This window comes from Somniosus microcephalus, chromosome 9 (genome assembly GCF_052327205.1).
Source record: "Somniosus microcephalus isolate GS21.2 chromosome 9, FLI_Smic_1.0, whole genome shotgun sequence".
In the NCBI taxonomy this organism is placed as follows: domain Eukaryota; kingdom Metazoa; phylum Chordata; class Chondrichthyes; order Squaliformes; family Somniosidae; genus Somniosus; species Somniosus microcephalus.
Window position 1 is genome coordinate 57,653,797 of NC_140995.1, and position 24,051 is coordinate 57,677,847.

Here is a 24,051-nt window from a genome sequence, read left to right on the forward strand (position 1 = left end):
ATTTTCCTGTTTTTCTCGCCAAACTAATGCTATTTTTAGTACCTGTGAACAAGAACTGGGATCTCTTACAGTCAAAGCATTTTTTTTACTTTAAATTTCCTTTCTTTCCTCAGGTGACATTCAGATTGGGATGATGGACCGCAAGGGGCATCTGGAAGTAGAAGTAATTCGAGCACGAGGCCTCAATCAAAAAGCAGGCTCCAAGTCACTCCCTGGTAAATGAACAGCACATCTCTTTCTGTGTTCCGATCTTTGGGATGCTCTCGACCTAGATTGGCTGAACGCAGATTAAATTAAGCATGCTCAGGAGTCTAATTCATTTTAGTGTGCAAGGGGCTTTGAGAAGAGTAACTGTAGTGAAGCGTAACTGTGGAGAAGCAATTGAGCATGAGATGGATGGTGCACTAATTAACCACTTTCCTGACATTTCGGAGAAGTTTCCATGGAAACACACTGCAGATAACTGAAAATCTGGGAAGTTTAGCAACTGATGACTTTAGAAAAAGGCTAAATATTTCAAATAGGGAATTCTTAAAGTCTAAGGGACTGTTCTAGATTGTTTTTACACATTTGTTTGCAGCACTCCCCTGAAGGATGTGTAACTGTACTATCTAGTGTGGTACTCAATCAAATAGACCAGCAATGCACAAGGTTTGATCTTGTCATGCTGAGTTAGCTGATACCAGCCAGGACAGTATTGAGGTGCTATAATTAGCTTCATGGGCTATGGAAGGGAAAAATAATCTAGGATCCTACTTCTGATTACTATTCAGGGAGTCTGGCTGGAAAGAGCACTGTAAATTGGACGAGAACGGGATCGGGCTTGACTGTGATATCCTCCAAACCCCACAGTTGAACAGGCTGCTGACATTCAAGGACCAATTTTTTTAAATTGTGCTTCCAGCAAGGATTGGCTATGATAAATTGACCCTTAGTGTTAGGGGGATTAAATACGTGGGGTTACGGGGATAGGGTGGGATATGTGTTGGTGTAGGGGTTACGGGGATCGGGTGGGATATGTGTCGGTGCAGGCTCGATGGGCCGAAATGGCCTCTATCTGCACTGTGGGGTTTCTGTGATTCTGTGATTCTGTGAAAACCATGCTAGTAACTTTCACGCTATTTCTTGATTAGTTCGAGACATTCAGTGAAACACTCCACACACCTTAATCCCCCCTGAGGATGGGGTTTATTTTGAATATGAAGATTCCACAATAATGCAACTCATATACTAAATGAGTGCAAACTATTCATATAAGAGATTCTACAAAGGAATACTTATTCTAATATTCATACAATATATAGTTATATAGTAAGATTCATAATCTAACAAGCTGTATCCATAAACTATCATACTTTGATAATTGACAAGCCTGGGAGGCACTAAAGAATGTTCTACCTTGGCTGTAAGCTGTAAGCTTTCTTCTACCTAAGCTGCAAACTGTTCCTATATTTAAAGCTCAAAAGATACAGCCCATCTGTCAATCAAATCATTAAGCTGGAAGACATTTATCAAACAAAACATTCCATTTGCTGGGTGTTCAGTTTCATCAAACTCTTCCAGTTTCATTAGGGCTGACCGGCATCTGACAGTCATAACATTGTCAGAGTTTGCTTTTCCTGGTACATTTAAAGAAACAAATAGCCTTCACGGTTCCGTTCAGTCTACATATAGCACAGGCAGAGCTCTGAGCTATGCATAAGGTTTGTTTATCCTCTTTCTGTCTGAGCTAAATATTCACTAATGTTTGTTTATAGTTCATTAAGGTTTGTTTATCTCAAAAGGGATAATTAGTGGCTATCTAAGGTGACCACAAGGAAATAAAGATTTGCATTTATCTAGCGCCTTTCACGGATGTCAGAATGTCCCACAGCACTTTACAGCCAATGTGTACTTTAGAAGTGTAGTCACTGTGGTACTGTTTACTGGACACAGCTCTCCAACACACAGTGCACCAATATCAAACATACATACATGCATATAAAACAAAACAAGATTCTAAATCTAGTTTACTTTTATGACTACTATATCATATTAAATCTGATCTTCTAACAGTGGGGAGCAGACATCTGAATTCCCAATATGAATTCCTGATGAGAGCACAATTTCTTAAAATCAGCCCTTCGCTATCCAGGTTTACAATGAAGAACAGCAGTTTGGTGAGTTACCAGAGAACACTCGGCCCCCATGGAACCATACCTCAACGAGTCAGTGCCTTCAGGAGTGGAGAGAACATTGGGGGATGGAAATTTAAAAACAAAATGTTAAGTTATTGTTAGTTTTCACTAAAATGTCTTCATTTGTTTTACCACTCACACAAGATCAGTACAGATGAGGAAAGCTTTTCAGCCCACTATAGTTCATCTATTCTGAGAAACCTTGAAGTCTGGCCATTGCAGCATTCAGTTGCTTAAGTGATTCTTGGATTTTCACCTCCACTGCTCTATCCGTGAGCCCATTCCATGGGCTGGATTTTCATTCAGCAGTCGGGAAGGAGGCGGGACTACAACTTTCAGGTTTTAGTCCCGCCTCCATCGAGATGCGGCCAATCCACGTGATTTTCCCTTGATTGACCTTGTTGAGCCCGCCCAGCGGGCTCAGCAGGCCAATTAAGGGCCACCCGGCAACAGGTGACGTCACAGACTGAAATTTCATCTGTCAAGACGTGTTGGCAGATGAAATATCAGTGTTTCACAGCTGTTTGAAGCTGTCAAACACTGACAGTCTTACTTCTAACCTGAGTCCTTCTACGCAGACTCAGTTAGAACTCTCGCCGGCACTGAAAGCTGCAGGCTGTCACTTTTGACAGCTTGCGGCCATTCAGCTTTCAGTGCCGGCTGAATGATGGACTCCCGAAGCCTAGAGGAAGAAAGACTGTAAAGGTAAGTACAGGTAATTTAAACTTCTTTACACACTTTAGACACACCAAACACACTTACCTTTGCACTCATGCACCCATCACTCACCTGAACACCGACATCTCGACCCCTCCAAGTCCTTCATCCCGACGGCCTGCCTGCTCTAACCTGGCGTGGTTTGGAGCCGTCAGGAATCCCACACAACACCCTTCAAAATAGGGATTAGGCTAATTGGCACTAATCCCTTCCCGCCTCGGGTCGGCGGGTCCCAGTGCGGCCCGCCTCCTTTGAAACTTACGTGGAGGCGGGTTTTGGGCGGGATGGTGTCAGGACCCCCGAATTCGGGATTTTTGCCCCCCGCTTGCCTAAAAGCCCGCCTCACGGCACACTGAAAATCGACCCCATCATGTGTTTATCACTCTTTGTGACAAGAATAACTTCTTGATATTAGTCCTAAATTTCCCTTTTACTGTCCGACACTTGCAGTTTAGTTTAAAATTGTAATGATTTTCCTTTCCCACGTCATTTACTGTTTTATATACCTTTTGTAAGATCACCTCTCAAACACCTTATTTAAAGCACGAAAAGCCTAGGTTTCTCCAGTATTTCCTTATAACTCAAACCCCTAACACTAGGAATCAGCCTCGTGGCTCTTCTTTGCTCAGCATCCAGCACTTGAATGTCTTCCTTATGTCGTAGTGACCAAAACTCACTCAAAGTACTCAAAGACGTGTGCTGACTGCAGCCTGATAAATAGAGTCATAGAGTTATACAGCACAGAAAGAGGCCCTTCGGCCCATCGCGTCCGCGCCGGCCATCAAGCCCTGTCTAATCTAATCCCATTTTCCAGCATTTGGTCCGTAGCCTTGTATGCTATGGCATTTCAAGTGCTCATCCAAATGCTTCTTGAATGTTGAGGGTTCCTGCCTCTACCACCCTTTCAGGCAGTGAGTTCCAGATTCCAACCACCCTCTGGGTGAAAAAGCTTTTCCTCAAATCCCCTCTAAACCTCCTGCCCCTTACCTTGAATCTGTGCCCCCTTGTTATTGACCCCTCTACTAAGGGGAAAAGTTCCTTTCTATCTACCCTATCTATGCCCCTCATAATTTTGTACACCTCAATCAGGTCCCCCCTCAGCCTTCTCTGCTCCAAGGAAAACAACCCCAGCCTGTCCAGTCTTTCTTCATAGCTGAAGTGCTCCAGCCCAGGTAACACCCTGGTAAATCTCCTCTGCACCCTCTCCAAAGCAATCACATCCTTCCTATAGTGTGGCGACCAGAACTGCACACAATACTCCAGCTGTGGCCTTCCCAGTGTTTTGTACAGCTCCATCATAACCTCCCTGCTCTTATATTCTATGCCTCGGCTAATGAAGGCAAGTATCCCATATGCCTTTTTAACCACCTTATCCACCTGTTCTGCTGCCTTCAGGGATCTATGTACATGCACACCAAGGTCCCTCTGATCCTCTGTCTTTCCTAGGGTCTTACCATTCATTGTGTATTCCCTTGCCTTGTTAGTCCCTCCAAAATGCATCACCTCACACTTTTCAGGGTTAAATTCCATTTGCCACTGTTCTGCCCATCTGACCAACCCATCTATATCATCTTGTAGCCTGAGGCTTCCCTCCTCGCTATTTACCACCCCACCAATTTTCGTGTCATCTGCGAACTTACTGATCATACCTTTTACATTCACATCCAAATCATTAACGTAGACCACAAACAGCAAGGGACCCAGCACCGATCCCTGCGGTACCCCACTGGACACAGGCTTCCAGTCACAAAAACAACCTTCCACCATCACCCTCTGCCTTCTGCCACTAAGCCAGTTTTGGATCCAATGGGCCAAGGCACCCTGGATCCCATGGGCTCTTACCTTCCTGACCAGTCTCCTATGCGGGACTTTATCAAAAGCCTTACTGAAATCCATGTAAACCACATCCACTGCACTACCCTCATCCACACACCTAGTCACCCCTCGAAAAATTCAATCAAATTGGTCAGACATGATCTTCCCTTGACAAAGCCATGCTGGCTATCCCTAATTAATCCTTGCCTCTCCAAGTGGAGACTAATTCTGTCACTCAGAATTTTTTCCAATAATTTCCCTACCACTGATGTTAGGCTCACTGGCCTGTAATTCCCTGGTTTATCCCTACTACCCTCTTGAATAATGGTACTACGTTAGCTGCTCCAGTCTTCTGGCACATCCCCTGTGGCCAGAGAGGTTCTGAAAATTTGTGTCAGAGCCCCTGCAATCTCCTCCTTTGCCTCACATAGTAGCCTGTGATACATCTCGTCCGGGCCTGGGGATTTATCCACTTTTAAGCCTGCTAAAACCGCTAGTACCTCCTCCCTCTCGATGCTAATATGTTCAAGTATATCACAGTCCCCCTGCCTGATTTCTATGTCTACATCGTCCTTCTCCATCGTGAACACAGATGCAAAAAATTCATTTAAAACCCCACCTACATGTTCTGGCTCTACACACAGCTTGCCACTTTGGTCCCTAATGGGCCCTACTCTTTCCCTAGTTATCCTCTTGCCCTTAATGTACTTATAAAACACCTTAGGATTTTCCTTTATTTTGCTCACCAGTGTTATTTCATGGCCCCTCCTCGCTCTCCTAATTTCTTTTTTAAGTATCCCCCTGCACTTTTTATACTCCTCTAGGGCTTCCTCTGTCTTTAGTCCTTTGTATCTGCCAAAAGCCCCCCTTTTTTTCCTAATCCATTCTCGTATATCCCTTGACATCCAAGGTTCCCTGGGCTTGTTGGTCCCACCCTTGACCTTTACGGGAACATGTTGCCATTGTACTATCTCAATTTCCTTTCTGAAAGACTCCCATTGCTCCAATGTGGATTTTCCTTCAAGTAGCTGATCCCAGTCCACATTGGCCAGATCCTGCCTTACCATATTAAAATCAGCCTTCCCCCAATTTAGAACCTTTATTTCCGGTCCATCCTTGTCCTTTTCCATGACTACCTTAAATCTCACCGAATTATGGTCACTGTCACCAAAGTGCTCTCCTACTGACACTTCTACCACTTGCCCGGCCACATTCCCTAGAATTAGGTCCAGTACCACCCCCTCTCTTGTAGGACTTTCTACATGCTGGCTCAAAAAGCTCTCCTGGATGCACTTTAAGAATTCTACACCCTCTAAGCCTTTCACACTCTGACTATCCCAGTTAATATTGGGGAAGTTGAAATCCCCCACTATTATTACCTTATTATTTGCACACTTCTCTGAGATTTGCCTACATATCTGTTCCTCTATCACCCCCTGGCTGTTTGGGGGCCTATAGTACACTCCCAGCAAAGGGCTAGCCCCCTTTTTGTTTTTAAGTTCAACCCATATGGCCTCATTAGAGGAACCTGTTAATATATCATCCCTCCTTACAGCAGTAATTGACTCCTTAATTAATATTGCGACACCCCCTCCTCTTTTACACCCCCCTCTGTCTCGCCTAAAGATTCTATACCCCGGAATATTGAGCTGCCAGTCTTGCCCCTCCCTCAACCATGTCTCCGTGATAGCAACAATATCATACTCCCATGTGTTCATCAACAACTTTAGTTCACCCACCTTATTCGTAAGACTCCTTGCATTAAAATAAATGCCATTCAGCCTTGCCCTACTCCCTTGTGCCGTTACATATTTGCTCTGCCTTCCAGTCTGACTTGTTTTTTCCTCTATATTTGGCTGTACATCACCCCCTATTATAGCTCCACTCTGTATCCCATCCCCCTGCCAAGTTAGTTTAAACCCCCCCCGAACAGTGCTAGCAAACCTCCCCGCAAGGATATTTGTCCCGTTCTGGTTCAGGTGCAACCCGTCCGACTTGTACAAGTCCCACCTTCCCCAGAAGCAGACCCAGTGATCCAGGAAACTAAAGCCCTCCCTCCTGCACCAACTCTTTAGCCACGCATTCATCTGCTCTATCCTCCTATTCCTATACTCACTAGCACGTGGCACCGGGAGTAATCCAGAGATTACAACCCTTGAGGTCCTGCTCTTTAATCTGCTGCCAAGCTCCCTAAATTCTTGCTGCAGGACCTTATCCCTCTTCCTACCCATGTCATTGGTCCCAATGTGAACCACGACCTCTGACTGTTCACCTTCCCCCTTCAGAATGCCCTGCAGCCGTTCAGTGACATCCTTGACCCTGGCACCAGGGAGGCAACAAACCATCCTGGAGTCACGTCTACGGCCACAGAAACGCCTATCTGTTCCCCTTACAATAGAATCCCCTACCACTATTGCTCTCCCACTCTTTTTCCTCCCTTCCTGAGCAGCAGAAGCACCCCTGGTGCCAGGAAGTTGGTTGCTGCTGCCTTCCTCTGGTAAGTCATCCCCCTCAACAGTATCCAAATCGGTATACCTGTTTGAGAGGGGGATGGTCACAGGGGTCCCCTGCACTACCTGCATGCCTCTACTGCTCTGCCTGATGGTCACCCATTTCCCTTCTGCCTGTGCAGCCCTTACCTGCGGTGTGACCAACTCACTAAATGTGTTATGCACGACCCTCTCAGCATCGTGAATGCTCCAAAACTCATCCATCCGCAGCTCCAGCGCCGCAATGCGGCCTACTAGTAGCTGCAGCTGGATACATTTCTGGCACACATGGTCATCAGGGACACAGGCAGCATCTCTGAATTCCCACATAGAGCAAGAGGAGCATAACACGGGGCTGGGCTGTCCTGACATGACTTACCTTTTAATTAATTTAAATTAATTCAATACCACCAATTAAAGATATACACTAGGGCGCTTGTATGGTTTACCAACAGTCCCCGCTACACCAGAAAGACCTTAGCAACTATAAACCACAGAGTTAAAGTTTAAAAAAATAGAGAAATACTCACTGATGCGCTATCAATTACTCATAATAGACTGAGAGTTAAGAGAGTAACTAAAGGCTTTTATTAACAAAAGAATGAAGGTCTGCCTCGAGTGGTCGACCGGTCCAGAAATACAAAGGGCTGGGGAGCAGTCACCTTTATACTAGGACTTGTGGGAGGAGTCAGCCGAGGCATGTCCAGGCATGTACACAGTGGAATACAAACAGCGGTTTACCACATTCACCCCTTGTTTAAAATTGAGTCCGGCGGGGTGAAGTGTATTAAAAGTTAGTGTATTAGAGTCTCTCCGGAGGTCTTGTCTGCCGCTGTGATCGGCGTGGCGACGGCAGGGGTAGTGGAGCTTCCGGCGTCGAGTCCTGCGTGGGCTGTGGCACAGGCGTGTCGTCCTCGTAGATGTCGAGCGGGTCGCGGGGCCCAGGCCTGCCGTCTGCTGCGGCTGGATATCGGATCGTGGGGGGGGGGTGGTAGTGAGTAGTGGGTTACTGCGGCCCCCGAGGGTGCAAGGTCTCTTATGGAGACTGTGTCCTCCCACCTGTCCGGGTATGCAATGTAAGCATACTGGGGGTTGGCGTGGAGGAGGGCGACCCTCTCGACCAGGGGGTCCGTTTTATGGGTCCTCACATGCCTTCTCAGTAGGACCGGCCCTGGGGACGTCAGCCATGGCGGTAGCGATGTCCCCGATGTGGACTTCCTTGGGAAGACAAACATTTTCTCATGAGGGGTGGCGTTAGTGGCAGTGCAGAGCAGTGACCGAATAGAGTGGAGCGCATCGGGGAGCACATCCTGCCAGCGGGAGGTTGGAAGGCCCCTAGACTTTAAGGCTAGCAGGGCGGCCTTCCAAACTGTCGCATTTTCTCTTTCCACCTGTCCGTTCCCCCGGGGGTTGTAACTGGTGGTCCTGCTTGTGGCAATACCCCTAGTTAGCAGGTACTGACGGAGTTCGTCGCTCATAAACGATGAGCCCCGGTCGCTATGGATATAGCTGGGGAAACCAAACAGGGTGAAGAGGTCGTTCAGACATTTAATGACCGTGGCACTGGTCATGTCCGGGCAGGGGATGGCGAACGGGAAACGGGAGTACTCATCAATAATATTGAGGAAGTACACATTGCGGTCGGAGGAGGGGAGAGGCCCTTTAAAATCAACGCTCAGGCGCTCGAAGGGGCGAGTGGCTTTTATCAGGTGGGCCCTGTCTGGTCTATAAAAGTGCGCTTTGCACTCAGCGCAGACTTGGCAGTTCCTGGTCATGGTCCTGACCTCCTCAATAGAGTAAGGCAGGTTGCGGGCCTTGATGAAGTGGAAGAACCTGGTGACCCCCGGGTGGCAGAGGTCATTGTGGAGGGCCCGCAGTCTATCGATCTGCGCGCTGGCGCAGGTGCCACGCGATAGCGCATCCGGGGGTTCATTGAGCTTCCCGGGCCGGTACAAGATCTCGTAATTGTAGGTGGAAAGTTCGATTCTCCACCTCAAGATCTTGTCATTTTTGATTTTGCCCCTCTGCTTGTTGTTAAACATGAAAGCAACTGAACGTTGGTCAGTGAGCAGGGTAAATCGTTTTCCGGCCAGGTAGTGCCTCCAATGACGCACAGCCTCCACAATCGCCTGGGCCTCCTTCTCAACAGCGGAGTGTCTGGTCTCCGGGCCTTGGAGGGTTCGTGAAAAGAAGGCCACGGGTCTCCACGCCTGATTGAGGGTAGCGGCCAGGGCAAAGTCGGACGCGTCGCTTTCCACCTGGAAGGGGATGGATTCGTCCACTGCGTGCATGGTGGCTTTGGCAATGTCTTCCTTGATACGGTGGAAGGCTAAGCGGGCCTCTGCCGTCAAGGGAAAAGAGGTGGACTTGATCAGCGGATGGGCCTTGTCCGCATAGTAGGGGACCCACTGGGCATAATAGGAGAAAAACCCTAGGCACCTCTTCAGGGCCTTGGGGCAGTGGGAGTTCCATAAGGGGACGCATCCGGTCGGGGTCGGGGCCGATGACTCCGTGTTCCACAACACAGCCAAGGATGGCGAGGCGGTTTGTGCGGAATATGCACTTCTCCTTGTTATATGTCAGGTTCAGGAGTTGGGCGGTGCGGAGGAATTTTTCGAGGTTTGCGTCATGGTCCTGCAAGTCACGGCCGCAGATGGTCACATTGTCCAGATATGGGAAAGTGGCCTGCAACGCATTTTGATCTACCATCCGGTCCATCTCCCTTTGGAAGACGGAGACCCCGTTGGTGACGCCAAAGGGAACCCTAAGGAAGTGGTAGAGGCGGCCGTTTGCCTCAAAGGCAGTATACTGGCGGTCCTCAGGGCGGATAGGGAGCTGGTAGTACGCTGATTTCAGGTCAATGGTCGAGAAGACGCGGTACTGCGCGATCTGGTTGACCATATCAGCTATGCGGGGGAGTGGGTAGGCGTCCAGCAGGGTGTAGCGATTTATTGTCTGGCTGTAGTCGATGACCAGGCGCTGCTTCTCGCCGGTCTTAACGACCACAACCTGGGCTCGCCAGGGGCTGGTGCTGCCCTCAATAATCCCTTCCTTCAGGAGCCGCTCCACTTCGGTTTTAATGAAAACCCTGTCCCCGGCACTGTATCACCTGCTCTTTGTGGTGATGGGCTTACAGTCGGGGGTGAGGTTAGCAAACAGTGGGGGGGGGTGACTCTGAGTGTGGAGAGGTTGCACCTGGTGCACGGCGGGCAATTTGGGAGCTGCTGGCTGCGGACTGTGAGTGGGGGTAGGGGTCCACCGTACGCCATCGTAACACTTTTAAGGTGGCACTGAAAATCTAACCCCAGCAGGACGGCAGCGCAGAGGTCGGGCAGGACCAGAAGTTTAAAATGATCGTACACGGTCCCGTCTACTACGAGTGTCATTACGCAGTAGCCGCCGATGTCCGCCGACTGGGACTCGGAGGCCATAGAAATCCGCTGGTGCACAGGCAGGACTGGGAGAGAGCAACGCTGCACCGTGTTGGGGTGGATGAAGCTCTCCGTGCTCCCAGAGTCAAAAAGGCAGATTGTATCGTGGCCATTTACCTTAATGTCCATTGTGGAACTGGCCAGCTGGTGCGGTCTCGCTTGGTCCAGCGTAACGGATGCCAGCGTAGGGGTCGGTGTGTCGCTGCGGGTATCAGATGAGGCGGTGTTGGGGGCCTGCTGCGTTCCAGCTGTCGTCCAAGATGGCGGCGTCCATGATCCCCATGTGGCTGGAGGCGTCCAAAATGGCTGCTGTACCGGTGGTTCGCACATGGCCGGGGAGGCCCAAGATGGCGGCCCGCATGGCCCACACGCGGCGCTGCTGGGGTTCGGGGTGGCTTTGGCCCTGCAGACGTTAGCGTAGTGTCCCTTCTTCCCGCAGCCCGAGCAGATCGCGTTTTTCGCCGGGCAGCGCGCTCTGGGGTGTTTTGCCTGGCCACAGAAGTAGCATTTCTGGCCTTGGGGCACTGCTGTCTGGCCTTGGGACACTGCTGCGGTAGTTGGGCCGTTGCTGGGGTGTGGCTGGGGTGGCACGGCGCTATGAGGCGGTCCTACCGTGTCCCAGGCTGTCATTGCCCGCGGCGTCCACGGTGCAGAGGAGTAGGCATCCATGCCCTGGTAGGCTGCATCCAATGATAGTGCGAGTTCAGAGGCCTTGTTGAGGTCGAGGTCACTCTGCTCCAACAGTCGCTGTCGGGTGTAATTGGATCTGTGGCCCGCTACAAAAGCGTCCCGGATAAGTTCCTCTGTGTACACGGTGGCCTTTACATCCTTACAACCACAGGCCCGGCCAAGCACAGACAGTGCCTGAAGGTATTCCACGGTCGATTCCCCAGGTTGTTGTTTACGACTCCCCAGAAGGTGCCTGGCGTACACTTCGTTCACTGGGCGTGTGTACTGGTCCTTGAGGAGCTTGATAGCGTCCGCGTACGAGGTCGCGTCTTGGATGACCGAGTACACTCGGTGGTTCACTTTGGAGTTCAGGACATCCAGTTTGTCCTCGTCCGATTTGATTGCTGCGGAGGCGGTCAGGAATTTTTCGAAACACTTAAGCCAGTGAGTAAACTTGGTGGATGAGTCCGCCTCCCGATGATCTAAGTCCTGGCATGCTGGTGTGAGGATCTTCTCCATTATAAAAATTTTGTTAATAAAATTGATGCGCTATCAATTACTCATAAAAGACTGAGAGTTAAGAGAGTAACTAAAGGCTTTTATTAACAAAAGAATGAAGGTCTGCCTCGAGTGGTCGACCGGTCCAGAAATACAAAGGGCTGGGGAGCAGTCACCTTTATACTAGGACTTGTGGGAGGAGTCAGCCGAGGCATGTCCAGGCATGTACACAGTGGAATACAAACAGTGGTTTACCACACTCACCAACCAATCACTTACCTGCTCCCTGGTGACGTCACACTCTGATTACTTTCTACCTCTCTCCTCGCTGCTGAGTTGGTAAGCCTTACCTCACTGCCGGTTTTATACTCGGCCGCGCTGCTCCCAGGTCCGATCTGGTCGGGCCTTACCTCACTGCCGGTTTTATATTCGGCCTCGCTGCTCCCAGGTCCGATCTGGTCGGGCCTTACCTCACTGCCGGTTTTATACTCGGCCTCGCTGCTCCCAGGTCCGATCTGGTCGGGCCTTACCTCACTGCCGGTTTTATACTCGGCCTCGCTGCTCCCAGGTACGATCTGGTCGGGCCTTACCTCACTGCCGGTTTTATACTCGGCCGCGCTGCTCCCAGGTCCGATCTGGTCGGGCCTTACCTCACTGCCGGTTTTATACTCGGCCTCGCTGCTCCCAGGTCCGATCTGGTCGGGCCTTACCTCACTGCCGGTTTTATACTCGGCCGCGCTGCTCCCAGGTCCGATCTGGTCGGGCCTTACCTCACTGCCGGTTTTATACTCGGCCTCGCCGCTCCCAGGTCCGATCTGGTTGGGCCTTACCTCACTGCCGGTTTTATACTCGGCCTCGCTGCTCCCAGGTCCGATCTGGTAGGGCCTTACCTCACTGCCGGCTTTATACTCGGCCTCGCTGCTCCCAGGTCCGATCTGGTTGGGCCTTACCTCACTGCCGGTTTTATACTCGGCCTCGCTGCTCCCAGGTCCGATCTGGTTGGGCCTTACCTCACTGCCGGTTTTATACTCGGCCTCGCTGCTCCCAGGTCCAATCTGGTCGGGCCTTACCTCACTGCCGGTTTTATACTCGGCCTCGCTGCTCCCAGGTCCAATCTGGTCGGGCCTTACCTCACTGCCGGTTTTATACTCGGCCTCGCTGCTCCCAGGTCCGATCTTTAAAGTTTGATCATGATCTCCGCTGTCTACTGGTGTCAGCTTTGGCACAGTGGTAGCACACTCACCTCCGAGTCAGAAAATTGTCGACTAAAGTCCCACTCCAGAGACTTGAGCACACATTTGAGCACACATTTCAGGCTGATGCTTCAGTGCAGTACTGAGAGAATTCTGCTCTTTTGGAGGTGTGCAGTACTTTAACTCCGTGCAACTTACACTTGTTGGTATTAAATTTTATCTGCTATTTTTCTGCCCAAATACATATTTTATCCAACTCATTCTGTAAATGCTAAGCTGCCTCCTTTGATTCATCTGCCCATCCTAGTTTGGCATCATTTGCAGATTTGAACAATTTGCATCGAGTTTCTGTATCCAAATTGTTGATGTAATTCAGAAATAGTGCCAACATCAATCCCTGGAGTATTTGAGTCAGTAATTGCCCTCCACCCTGATATAACTCCTCTCACAAATACGCATTATTTTCTACCCTTGAACCAGTTTTTAAAATCTATTCGCATGATTTACTTTGAATCGTCACAGCTTTGAGCTTAACTAATAGCCTTTCATGTGGAACATTGTCAAGTGCCTTTTGGAAGTCGAGGTACACTATGTCATAGGCCTTGGTTTTCTATGTACACAAGTCACTAAAAGCTAGTGTACAGGTACAAAAAGCAATCAAAAGGGATAATGGAATGTTGGCCTTTATCACCACGGTGACATGGAATACACATCATATTATTTTCCTTTTAAAATTAACTAATTTGTTTTGTTACATGATTCAAAACTTGTGGAGTAATGCAATGTTTAAACAAATTAAATTCTGGATCCATGACTTCAGTCTTCCTAATATTTAGCTGGAGTAAGTTCGACCTAATCCCTGAAGGCTCCTGCTGCTAATCATCAAACAGTCGCCACAGAACTCCTGCTATAGGAGAAAGTAGGGGATTCGGATTGAAAGTAGGCACCAAGAGAAAGAATGGTGCTGTTAAACAGTAAGAAGGTTGTCAGATTTGTATTCAGTGAGATTGTCATGCTTGCCACTGATGGGATAGGTGCAAAATTATTTGGGGCAAGGTGGAAGAATGCTTGCGTGAAGGTGTTGCCTACCCACATTTATCTAGAGATAATCAACAGATTAGATTAGATAAGTGGATGGAGGAAAAGGGGTTGAAGGGATATGGAAACAGGACAGGTAAATATGATTAGAACTATTTGCTTGTGTGGAGGATGAACGCTGACACAGACTGGTGGGGCCCAATGAAGTGTATCTGTGTTGTAAAGCATTGCATTTCTATGTATAACAGTCGACTTTACCTCTGGTGGAAAATCCCGGAAGTGGCTGCAAACACTGGAGCTGGCGAAATGGCTTTTTTTGCCCTGGCCTATTTTCCACCAAAAATTTGGGTGGAATGGCAGTGGAAGATCCTGCCTGGGAGGGAGCTCTTTCCCCTTCCCCCGATTACGATCCTCAAGCTGGGCAGATTTCTTCCAATGTTCTACAGCCAGCATATATTTTTTGCATTCATGTTATTTATTACTGTCTTGCAATCATTGTAAGTGTTACTAAACATCAGTGTTTTTCTGAAGACTGCTGCCATGGTTTGTTCATTACCAGCACAGCTTGTTTATCCCTCATTTGGGTAGAAACCTGCAATCTCCAAACAGCAAGTTCACTAAACTCTAATCTGTTGGAGGACAGCTTGCAAGACTGCTGTGACACCCTGCAAGCCCCTTTCAATAGCAGTAACCCCAGCCACGATGGCAGCAGTCTGAGCTTGCATGACAGAAGTCTGAGCTTCCACTGCAGCACTCAGACATTGGGTCGCTTCCGCTTGTGCTGCAATGGAAGCTGAGACATCGGCCATCAGACTCTGCATCGTGGTTGGGTCCACAAGTGCGCTACTGGAGTTGCCCATCACTTCCATCCTGGAAAGGATGGGCTCCAAGCTCTGAGGAAAGCCCTCTGCAAGGCTGGTGCCGAAGTCCTCCATGCTCCTTGACATTGCACGCAGGCTTTCTGGCAGGCCTGCCAATGCACAAAGCATTTCATTGTGGATACCCATCAGCCTTCTTCAGTAGGCCCCCCCCATCGAAGTCCTCATCTGAGTCCAGCACAGCAGAACTCATGTGCGGCCTCGCCCTCCAGGGAGCTGGCACCTGCACTACACTTGTCCCCTGCTCTGGCTACAGGTCACTCGTGCCCGGTGTCTCACCACATGCAGATCCCACCTCCAACCTATCCTCTAAAGTACGCGGAGTGTCAGTACCTGAGCTGGTAGCTGCGAGTATGAAATCGAGTGACGGTGCTGTGTCTTCTGCAACACTGCCTTCTTCCTCTTCCAGTTCTTGCTCCTCCACCACTGTCTGGCCAGGTTGCAGTTCTTGGGTATCTGAAAGGAGAAAGGCACAAGAGTAGGATTGTGGTGAGGTGGGGAGTGGGTGCTGGGGGGAAGCAAGAGGTGCATGCTTATACCATCTGCAGCTTGTAAATCAGAAGAGATTGTGAGATGTGGGGGAAGTGGGATGTGAGAAGGAAGATTAGATACGAGGCTGCCGTCATCTTCGATTGTTTCAGTCCCATCGCTGATCACGCAGGTCACCCCAATAATCTCCAGAACCGTCTCCTCCATGGGGGGTTAGGTCATGCAGGCATACCTGTCTTGCTGCAGGTAGTCCCTGCTGCTTCCAGTTATGAGCCACCTTGTCCTTCAAGAGAGAGGGAAATGTGTCAGTGAGTGTGTTTGAATGATGTGCCTGTCATTGTTGAATAGCTGGCAGTATGTGTAAGTCGTGAGATGTGGATGAGGCTTGCAGCAGTGCTAAGTGTGTGAGGGTGAGGTGAAGCTATGAATGTTAGGTATGAGTCGTGATTGATAGAGATTATTGGTACGTGAGTGAAGGGGAGTGGGTGGTGATTTGAGCAGTGTCTGAGCCTAGTGGTTCAGTTGTAAGCATATGTCATTTGAAGATTAATTCACTGACCTTGGCCACTCGTGTGAGGTTATTAAACTTCTTGTGGTACTGCATCCAGATCCTTGGGGCTACACTACTGACATTGACCGCAACGGCTATCTGCTCCCACTGCCTTCTTACAGTTTGTCTTGAGGGCCTCTTGGCTCCCTGTGGATAGAGGACCTCTCTCCTCTTGCACCAAGGCCTCCAGTGCTGCGCCAGAAAATCATGAAGCCCGCTCTCTCCCCTGTTGTGCCATTAGTATGTTGACTTCCTGCTCAGAATGCCTTCCCCAGCCACTTCCAGCACCTGCTGCAGCCAGAATGCACCTCCCCTTTAAGAGGTGCAGGCTGGCTTTAAGTAGTGCAGGCTAGCTTTAAGTGGTGCTAGCCTCGCACAAACTTGAGGCATGCAGCTACTCAACAGTGCGTTCAGTGCTGGGCTGCACGCTACTATCATTTAAATTAGCAGGCAGCATGAAGATCACATGCATCGGAGTCAACGGGCACAGGCTAATTGCACATTGCGATACCTGCGCACATTTTCGAGGACTATCGAATTTAGCCCCCCACCAGCTCACACATGAGAGGAGCTGTTTAATTATGGGGTTATCACAACCAATAAATCATTGCTGTTTTTAAATTTAATCCATAAAATAAGATGCTTTATCCCCCCAAAAATCAGCTGTTCTCACAAGATCATGGCGTCTCTCCCTATATTGTTTATCAAATCTGTCCTGAAGCCAAGCTGTTCCAGTACAGCTACAACACTGGCATCTACCCAACAAAGTGAAAAATTGCACAGGTATAACCTGCCCACAAAAAAAGCAAGTCAAATCCAATCCGGCCAATTACCGCCCCATCAGTCTACTCTCAATCTTCAGCAAAGTGATGGAAGGTGTCATCGACAGTGCTATCAAGCGGCACTTACTCACCAATAAACTGCTCACCGATACTCAGTTTGGGTTCCGCCAGGATCACTCGGCTCCAGACCTCATTACAGTCTTGGTCTAAACATCTAAACATGGACAAAGGAGTTGAATTCCAGAGGTGAGGTGAGAGTGACTGCCCTTGACATCAAGGCAGCATTTGAATGAGTGTGGCACCAAGGAGCTGGATCAAAATCCTGGAACTCCTGACCTAACTTCACCACACAGACTGCAGCAGTTTAAGAAGGCGGCTCACCACCACCTTCTCAAGGGCAATTACTCTCAAACTCATGAATGAACCTTCCCCTCCCCTGATTGGTTGTACAGTGCTCACCTGATCCCAGCCGGCACATCGCACTAACTACGCCGCTGGATCAGGTAAGCACAGTGCGCTGACATCTGAACCGGGCCTGTCACAGGAAATGCAAGCAGGCCCGGGCTTCAGATGTCAGCGCGCAGGGTGAGTGCAGATCGGGGGCTTGCACGCGCGGCAAGCCCCCGACACCAAGTTCTGGGCCAATGTGTTGATGAGCTTTAGATGCAGGTTCACACATGCAATAGGAAGTTTATGATCTTTTCCTGGCAGGTGTCGGGTGGCAAGTGGAGATGAGGTTCTTCCCCACTCTGCAGTCAAGCTGGAAAGGAAAGAAAATCTAACAGTCTTTCTCATTGCTACTTACAGTGCTGCACTAATAGATACTTGGTCATTTTCATCTGTGTCACCAGGTAGCAGAGTGGTTCTCCCACCCATTATAGAACCGGCCTGATCTTTTAAAACAATGGGATGAAAGTCAGGCAGGTTCTACAACAAGCAGGCAATCTGCTCCACCAGATTACCGTCCAGGTGATGAAGGTGACAATTACTCTCTCAGGATCAGGTCACCTATGACGCGGTGCAATAGTAACCAGTGAAAAAGAGAGAGAAATTTGATTTTAAAATTGGGCATTTATTCAATTTTTATTTTCATCCTTTTACAGCTCCTTATGTCAAAGTGTACCTGCTGGAGAATGGTGTGTGCATAGCCAAAAAGAAGACAAAAATTGCACGGAAAACACTTGATCCACTCTATCAACAGTCATTACTCTTTGAAGAAAGCCCGCAGGGCAAAGTCTTGCAGGTCAGTGCCGCAGTGAACTACTGGAACTATTTCAGAAGACATGTTTGGGTTATGCCCACTCCTTTATCTCTCTTACGCATGGTCAGTGAACATTCTATCCTAAATGTTATGTTTATTTGAAATGCATCACCTGCCCCCAGAGCCACTTCAAGGACAGTGACCACAGTTATCCCAGTAAGTGACTTTGGATCAGACTTTGATGCCTCCAATCCCCTGAATCCCAGGCTGGACTTTTGCTTCCCAGTTGTTTAGTTTACTATTGGAACATCCATGTTACGTCAACATTAGATTGGATTCATGATCTTAGAGGGCACCCATGGCTGGAAATGCAACTGCGATTTCTGACACTATGTGGACTTGATTGATTGGGAAACCTGGTGTATCTGAAGGATCACCGATCGCTTCTACATGACCAGGTAGATCTTTTGGAAGACTTGCCTCTAAGAAGCAACTCGGGTGTGCTACAAATCTAGAGTATATTTTATAAATTTATGGAGAGTAGGAGTTTGTTCTAGTGAATGCATTCAGTCCCTCAGTCTATTCATTGCAGATGCTATAAGAGTTTCACAACATTGATGAACTCCACCCAAGCTAAAAGCGAAACGGATGCATCAACATTTCAGCAGTAATTGTTCCATCACCATTCCTGACTGCAATAACCAAACTGGAAGTAGAAACAAGTAGAAACTCCACCACAAGATAAAAATGGTGCTTGGTGTACCACTGGAATGTTGGTGCACCTGTATTATTTTTATCTTGTTGGGTGGAATTCATCATTGTTGCAGAGGTCTTAAAGAAAGAATGACATTGCATTTATATGGCACCATTCATGCTGTCAGGGCAAGTCAAAGCACTTCACAACCAAAGAATTACTAAAGAAGTGTATTCACAGTTGTTTTGTAGGCAAACATGGCAGCTAATTTGTACACAGCAAGGTCCCACATAGAATAATGAGATAAGCAACCAGTTAATTTCTTTTTTTGGTGGCGCTGATATCTTTTACATCCACCTGAACAGCAGACTGGGCCTTGGTTTAATATCACCTCCAACAATGCAGCACTCCCTCAACATTGCACTGAAGCCTCATGCTAAATTAACTGTTCAATTCCTGGAGTAGGCCTTGAATCCATAGAACCTTTGGAGGCAAGCATGGGACCAACTGAAGCCATAACTTTGTCTGAAATGGTATTGACTGTACTTCAAATTTATAGTGAGCGGCATACTTTGTAAGAAGTTGAAATAAAATTGAACATAAAAACAATAACAGCAACTTGCATTTATATAGCGCCTTTAACATAGAAAAAGTTCCAAGGTGCTTCACAGGGGCACAATCAATTATCACGCCCATCCCGAATGTTTCCTGCATTTTTTTCCTTTCGCTCTCCCTCTCTCTGGTCTCGAAGCTTCTTTGTTTCTGTTTTTCATTTTTTTTTTCTGTTTCACTGCATGGGAAGTGGTAAAATTCTCCGTAATCAAATCCCGCCAGAAAAATGGCATTCTTAGAAACCGCATCCTTCCTAGCTGTGCACTCTTATCAGTGTACCATTAATTACGCAGATACTCTGCCATTTTTCTTTAAAAAGAGCAATTTTACCATGTCTTCTTTCCCTGGTTATTCCCTCTCTCTCTCTCTCTGACTTTCAGTAAGCCCCCGTTGCAGCATGTTAAGGGCAATTCAAAGCAATCCACTGCAATTATTTTTTAAATGGCCAATATACAGCTGTAATCTTTCACAGATGCTGCCTGACCTGCTGAGTATTTCCAGCATTTTCTGTTTTTATTTCAGATTTCTAGCATCGCAGTATTTTGCTTTTGTACAGCTGTAATCTTGTTTGCAGTTGGATATTTTCAATAATTTGAGTGGATTATTTGAAAGATAAACTTCTTTAAAAATGCTTGTGGACCATACTTTATCTCTAGTCCCGATGTCCCTTCATTTTTTTGGGGTGGTAATTGCTTGAAACTTGCCAGCAGTAAATTAAACTGCTTAAATGACATCCTTGCTACTCTAGTCAATGGAGTATTTGTAGCCATGTCTGGCTTATTTACAATGGCGGTAATATGCACACCATGGTCATGTTTATTCTCACCGACCTAAATATAGGCTTCCCAAAGAATTCTGTTAATATGCGATCATTGGAAAGTTACTGCAAGATATCTATCACAGTCATTCAAGTGCAATTCACTGTACGGTATACATTCTAATCTCCTCACTTTGTTTCTTTGTTATTTTACAGGTGATAGTCTGGGGAGATTATGGCCGAATGGACCACAAATGTTTCATGGGAGTGGCACAGATCCTATTGGAAGAGCTTGACCTATCCAGCATGGTGATTGGCTGGTACAAACTATTTCCAACATCTTCATTGGTGGACCCCACCTTGACGCCCCTTACTCGCAGAGCTTCCCAATCATCTCTTGAGAGTTCGACTGGACCTCCCTGTATTAGGTCATAGTGAATTACTGGGAGATTCCAAAAAAATCAGCAAACAGGACAAAGATCAGAAGCTGACCACAAATATGATCAAATCACTGCTGGAGCCAGACAATCACTCTTGTTTTGCCAATAGTACTGTTTCAAAAAATTAATAGGGCTTCATAAATCCTAAAAAGTACATACATATGTGTGTATGTATTTATGTATGTATGCTGGCATGAATTGGCAGACACGCACAACATTAAATGCTGAATGGAAACTGACGTATCAGTGAAAGTCACTGATTATGTGTAAGAGGCTAAATGAATGAGACCAGTGCTCTGACCTAAACAAATATTTAAAAATATATAGCAACAAACTGGAAAGGTATCAGGCTGAGAAAAAAATGGAATTGTTCATAACATTTCTATAGAAACTATAAACAGTGTTACCTTACTGGTGTTACATTTTGTTTCTCTGCACACACTTCTTCCACTGCTGTCTGTTGTACTGAATCCTAGTTAAATTCCTGCAACTGCCCCCCTGATGCTGACAGAGACCCTTCCCATCGTCCCTTTCTTGAAGGGCTGCTGCGTATCTCTGTGAGCATCACAAAAGGTGTTCAACAGCTACAGACTTTAGTGCAGATAATGCCAGTGCGTGGATATCACTGGCTCCCAGTCAACAGCTTCACATTCATTGTGAGTTAGCTACAGAAAAAAAACCTCAAATTTGAGATCAGATTTGAGCAGCACCCATTATATTTCTAAGCAAAGACTCTCAAGTGTTGTTTGTCATTTGCCACACAATTGCCATTGTTTTTCTCTTTGTAAAACAGGCACACGTTTGCATTATGAATTAATATTTTTTATGTTTTCTGATGTTTTGCATGAAAAAAAAGTTTTGAAACTGCAATCAGTGCTGGGGACTGTTAAAAGCAACTTCAGTCTTGATATTCTGCAGAGATTGTGGCACTGAAATGTTCCTTGTAATGCAATTCTCTTCCTATAATTACAAACAGTTGAGATAGATTCTGTATAAAATTGTACATTTGACTTCCCAAAGTGTTGACCAATAATGGATTTCGCATAAGCCGTTTGAGCTGTACCTGGGATTTTTCCTGATCGTGTGTCACATGACACTCTGATTTTGCCCTGGATAGAGCATGATACAAGTTGTTTGATAATTGCTGGAAATTCCGGTTGAAATTTCCTGCACACGTTAGTGTTTTTTAATCTGACTTTAGTTTACATTATTTCGGAATTATTGCAAGCACAATGCTTGATTTTTTTACAGTGAGATGTATTACTTTTTGAAAGAAAAGCAAACTTTCGATTTGCTTTTTTAAAAAAAAAATCATTTTTCCTTAAGTCCCATTGGCCTTGAAATCCCTTGTGTATTTATGTCCATGCAGGTGCAATGATTCTACTTCTTCCTCCTCCTGCTCTCACAGGCCATTTTGATTTTCTGATCACTGATGTGGAGCAGCATGACTCTGGAACTGTTCAATTGCTGCATGCACGTTTTGTAGGGGGGGAAACCAACACAGGAGTTAATTAATATGTGTGTTAGTTCCACATAGGCCAGCTTGTATGTTGCATGTACTTGTACAGTTTGCTTGTTAATTATTATAAAGAAATAACTAAGAAATCAAAGCCATTCATTTCTGTTATAGACATTTTTGCTGATTTTTAACTAGGCTCAGGTCTGGTGGTGAATGTCTATGAAAGATTTTTTTGTACCCTATCTGGAAAATAATTGCTGATGTAGTACAGAAAAGCACCCTATTGATTTTGGTGTAGGTTCTTACTGTGGGGCTGTAACAGATGTTATAAGCATTGTGTATACACAAAATTTTGACTTCTAGGTATTCTGCCTGCACAGAGTGAATATGTCTCATTTAAATCGGCCAGCTCTTTAATTTATCTGTTGTCCTACAGGGTGAATAAGATTGATTGCTGCTCGACCTGCTGAGCAGGAAGAATTGAAACACTGGTTTGCTACACCATTAGATACTATTCCATTTATTGTGGCCAAATTCAGCTGATTGGATGGTATCTTTCTAACCGCAGCAGTTGTCTAATCACTCCCCTGTGCTTTTAAATGAACTTCAGACTCATGTTATGTAAACATGTTTAATAAAATTTACTTTTCATGTCAACTTTAGGTTGTTTTCCTTACTTCATTAACCAGCTGAATATAGAAAGTACAGAGGAGATCTAAAAAAGGAATTAAGAGGGGCTAAGAGAGAGTATGAGACTAGATTAGCAGGTAACATAAAAGGGAACCTAAAAGTCTTTTATAAACCTATAAACAGTAAAAGGGTGGTCAAAGGAAGGGTGGTGCTGATTAGGGACCAAAAAGGAGATGATCTCGTGAAGGCAGAGGGCATGGCTGAGGTATTAGATGAGTACTTTGCACCTGTCTTCACTAAAGAGGATGCTGCCAATGTAGCAGTAAAGGAGGAGGCAGTAGCGATATTGGATAGGATAAAAATAGATAAAGAGGAGGTACTTAAAACGTTGGCAGTCGTCTGATGCGCTATCAATTACTCATAAAAGACTGAGAGTTAGAAGAGTAACTAAAGGCTTTTATTAACAAAAGAATGGAGGTCTGCCTCGAGTGGTCGACCGGTCCAGAAATACAAAGGGCTGGGGAGCAGCCACCTTTATACTAGGACTTGTGGGAGGAGTCAGCCGAGGCATGTCCAGGCATGTACACAATGGAATGCAAACAGTATACAAACAGTGGTTTACCACATTCACCCCTTGTTTAAAATTGAGTCCGGCGGGGTGAAGTGTATTAAAAGTTAGTGTATTGGAGTCTCTCCGGAGGTCTTGTCTGCCGCTGTGATCGGCGTGGCGACGGCAGGGTTAGTGAAGCTTCCGGCATCAAGTCCCGCGTAGGCTGTGGCGCTGGCGTGTCGTCCTCGTAGATGTTGAGCGGGTCGCGGGACCCAGGCCTGCCGTCTGCTGGGGCTGGATATCGGATCGTGGGGGGGGGTGGTAGTGGGTAGTGGGTTACTGCAGCCCCCGAGGGTGCAAGGTCTCTTATGGAGACTGTGTCCTCCCGCCCGTCCGGGTACGCAATGTAAGCGTACTGGGGGTTGGCGTGGAGGAGGTCGACCCTCTCGACCAGGGGGTCCGTTTTATGGGTCCTCACGTGTCTTCTCAGTAGGACCGGCCCTGGGGACGTCAGCCATGGCGGTAGCGATGTCCCCGATGTGGACTTCCTTGGGAAGACAAACATTTTCTCATGAGGGGTGGCGTTAGTGGCAGTGCAGAGCAGTGACTGAATAGAGTGGAGCGCATCGGGTAGCACATCCTGCCAGCAGGAGGTTGGAAGGCCCCTAGACTTTAAGGCTAGCAGGGCGGCCTTCCAAACTGTCGCATTTTCTCTTTCCACCTGTCCGTTCCCCCGGGGGTTGTAACTAGTGGTCCTGCTTGTGGCAATACCCCTAGTTAGCAGGTACTGACGGAGTTCGTCGCTCATAAACGATGAGCCCCGGTCGCTATGGATATAGCTGGGGAAACCGAACAGGGTGAAGAGGTCATTTAGGCATTTAATGACTGTGGCACTGGTCATGTCCGGGCAGGGGATGGCGAACGGGAAACGGGAGTACTCATCAATAATATTGAGGAAGTACACGTTGCGGTCGGAGGAGGG

General features: G+C 47.3%; 1 protein-coding gene across 17 annotated transcripts in view; it reads left to right on the top strand.

Annotated features, from left to right (window-relative positions):
- Positions 1-22,546, top strand: part of rims1a (regulating synaptic membrane exocytosis 1a) — a 1,194,810-nt gene extending 1,172,264 nt beyond the window's left edge. For all 17 annotated transcript variants that reach the window (XM_085996611.1, XM_085996612.1, XM_085996615.1 and 14 more), the window contains 3 exons: positions 114-215; positions 17,830-17,969; positions 20,207-22,546. In XM_085996611.1, coding sequence (XP_085852737.1) covers positions 114-215; positions 17,830-17,969; positions 20,207-20,425 — 461 coding nt within the window. In that variant the 3' untranslated portion in view covers positions 20,426-22,546. The remainder of the gene's footprint in view (positions 1-113; positions 216-17,829; positions 17,970-20,206) is intronic.
- Positions 22,547-24,051: the final 1,505 nt, after the last annotated feature.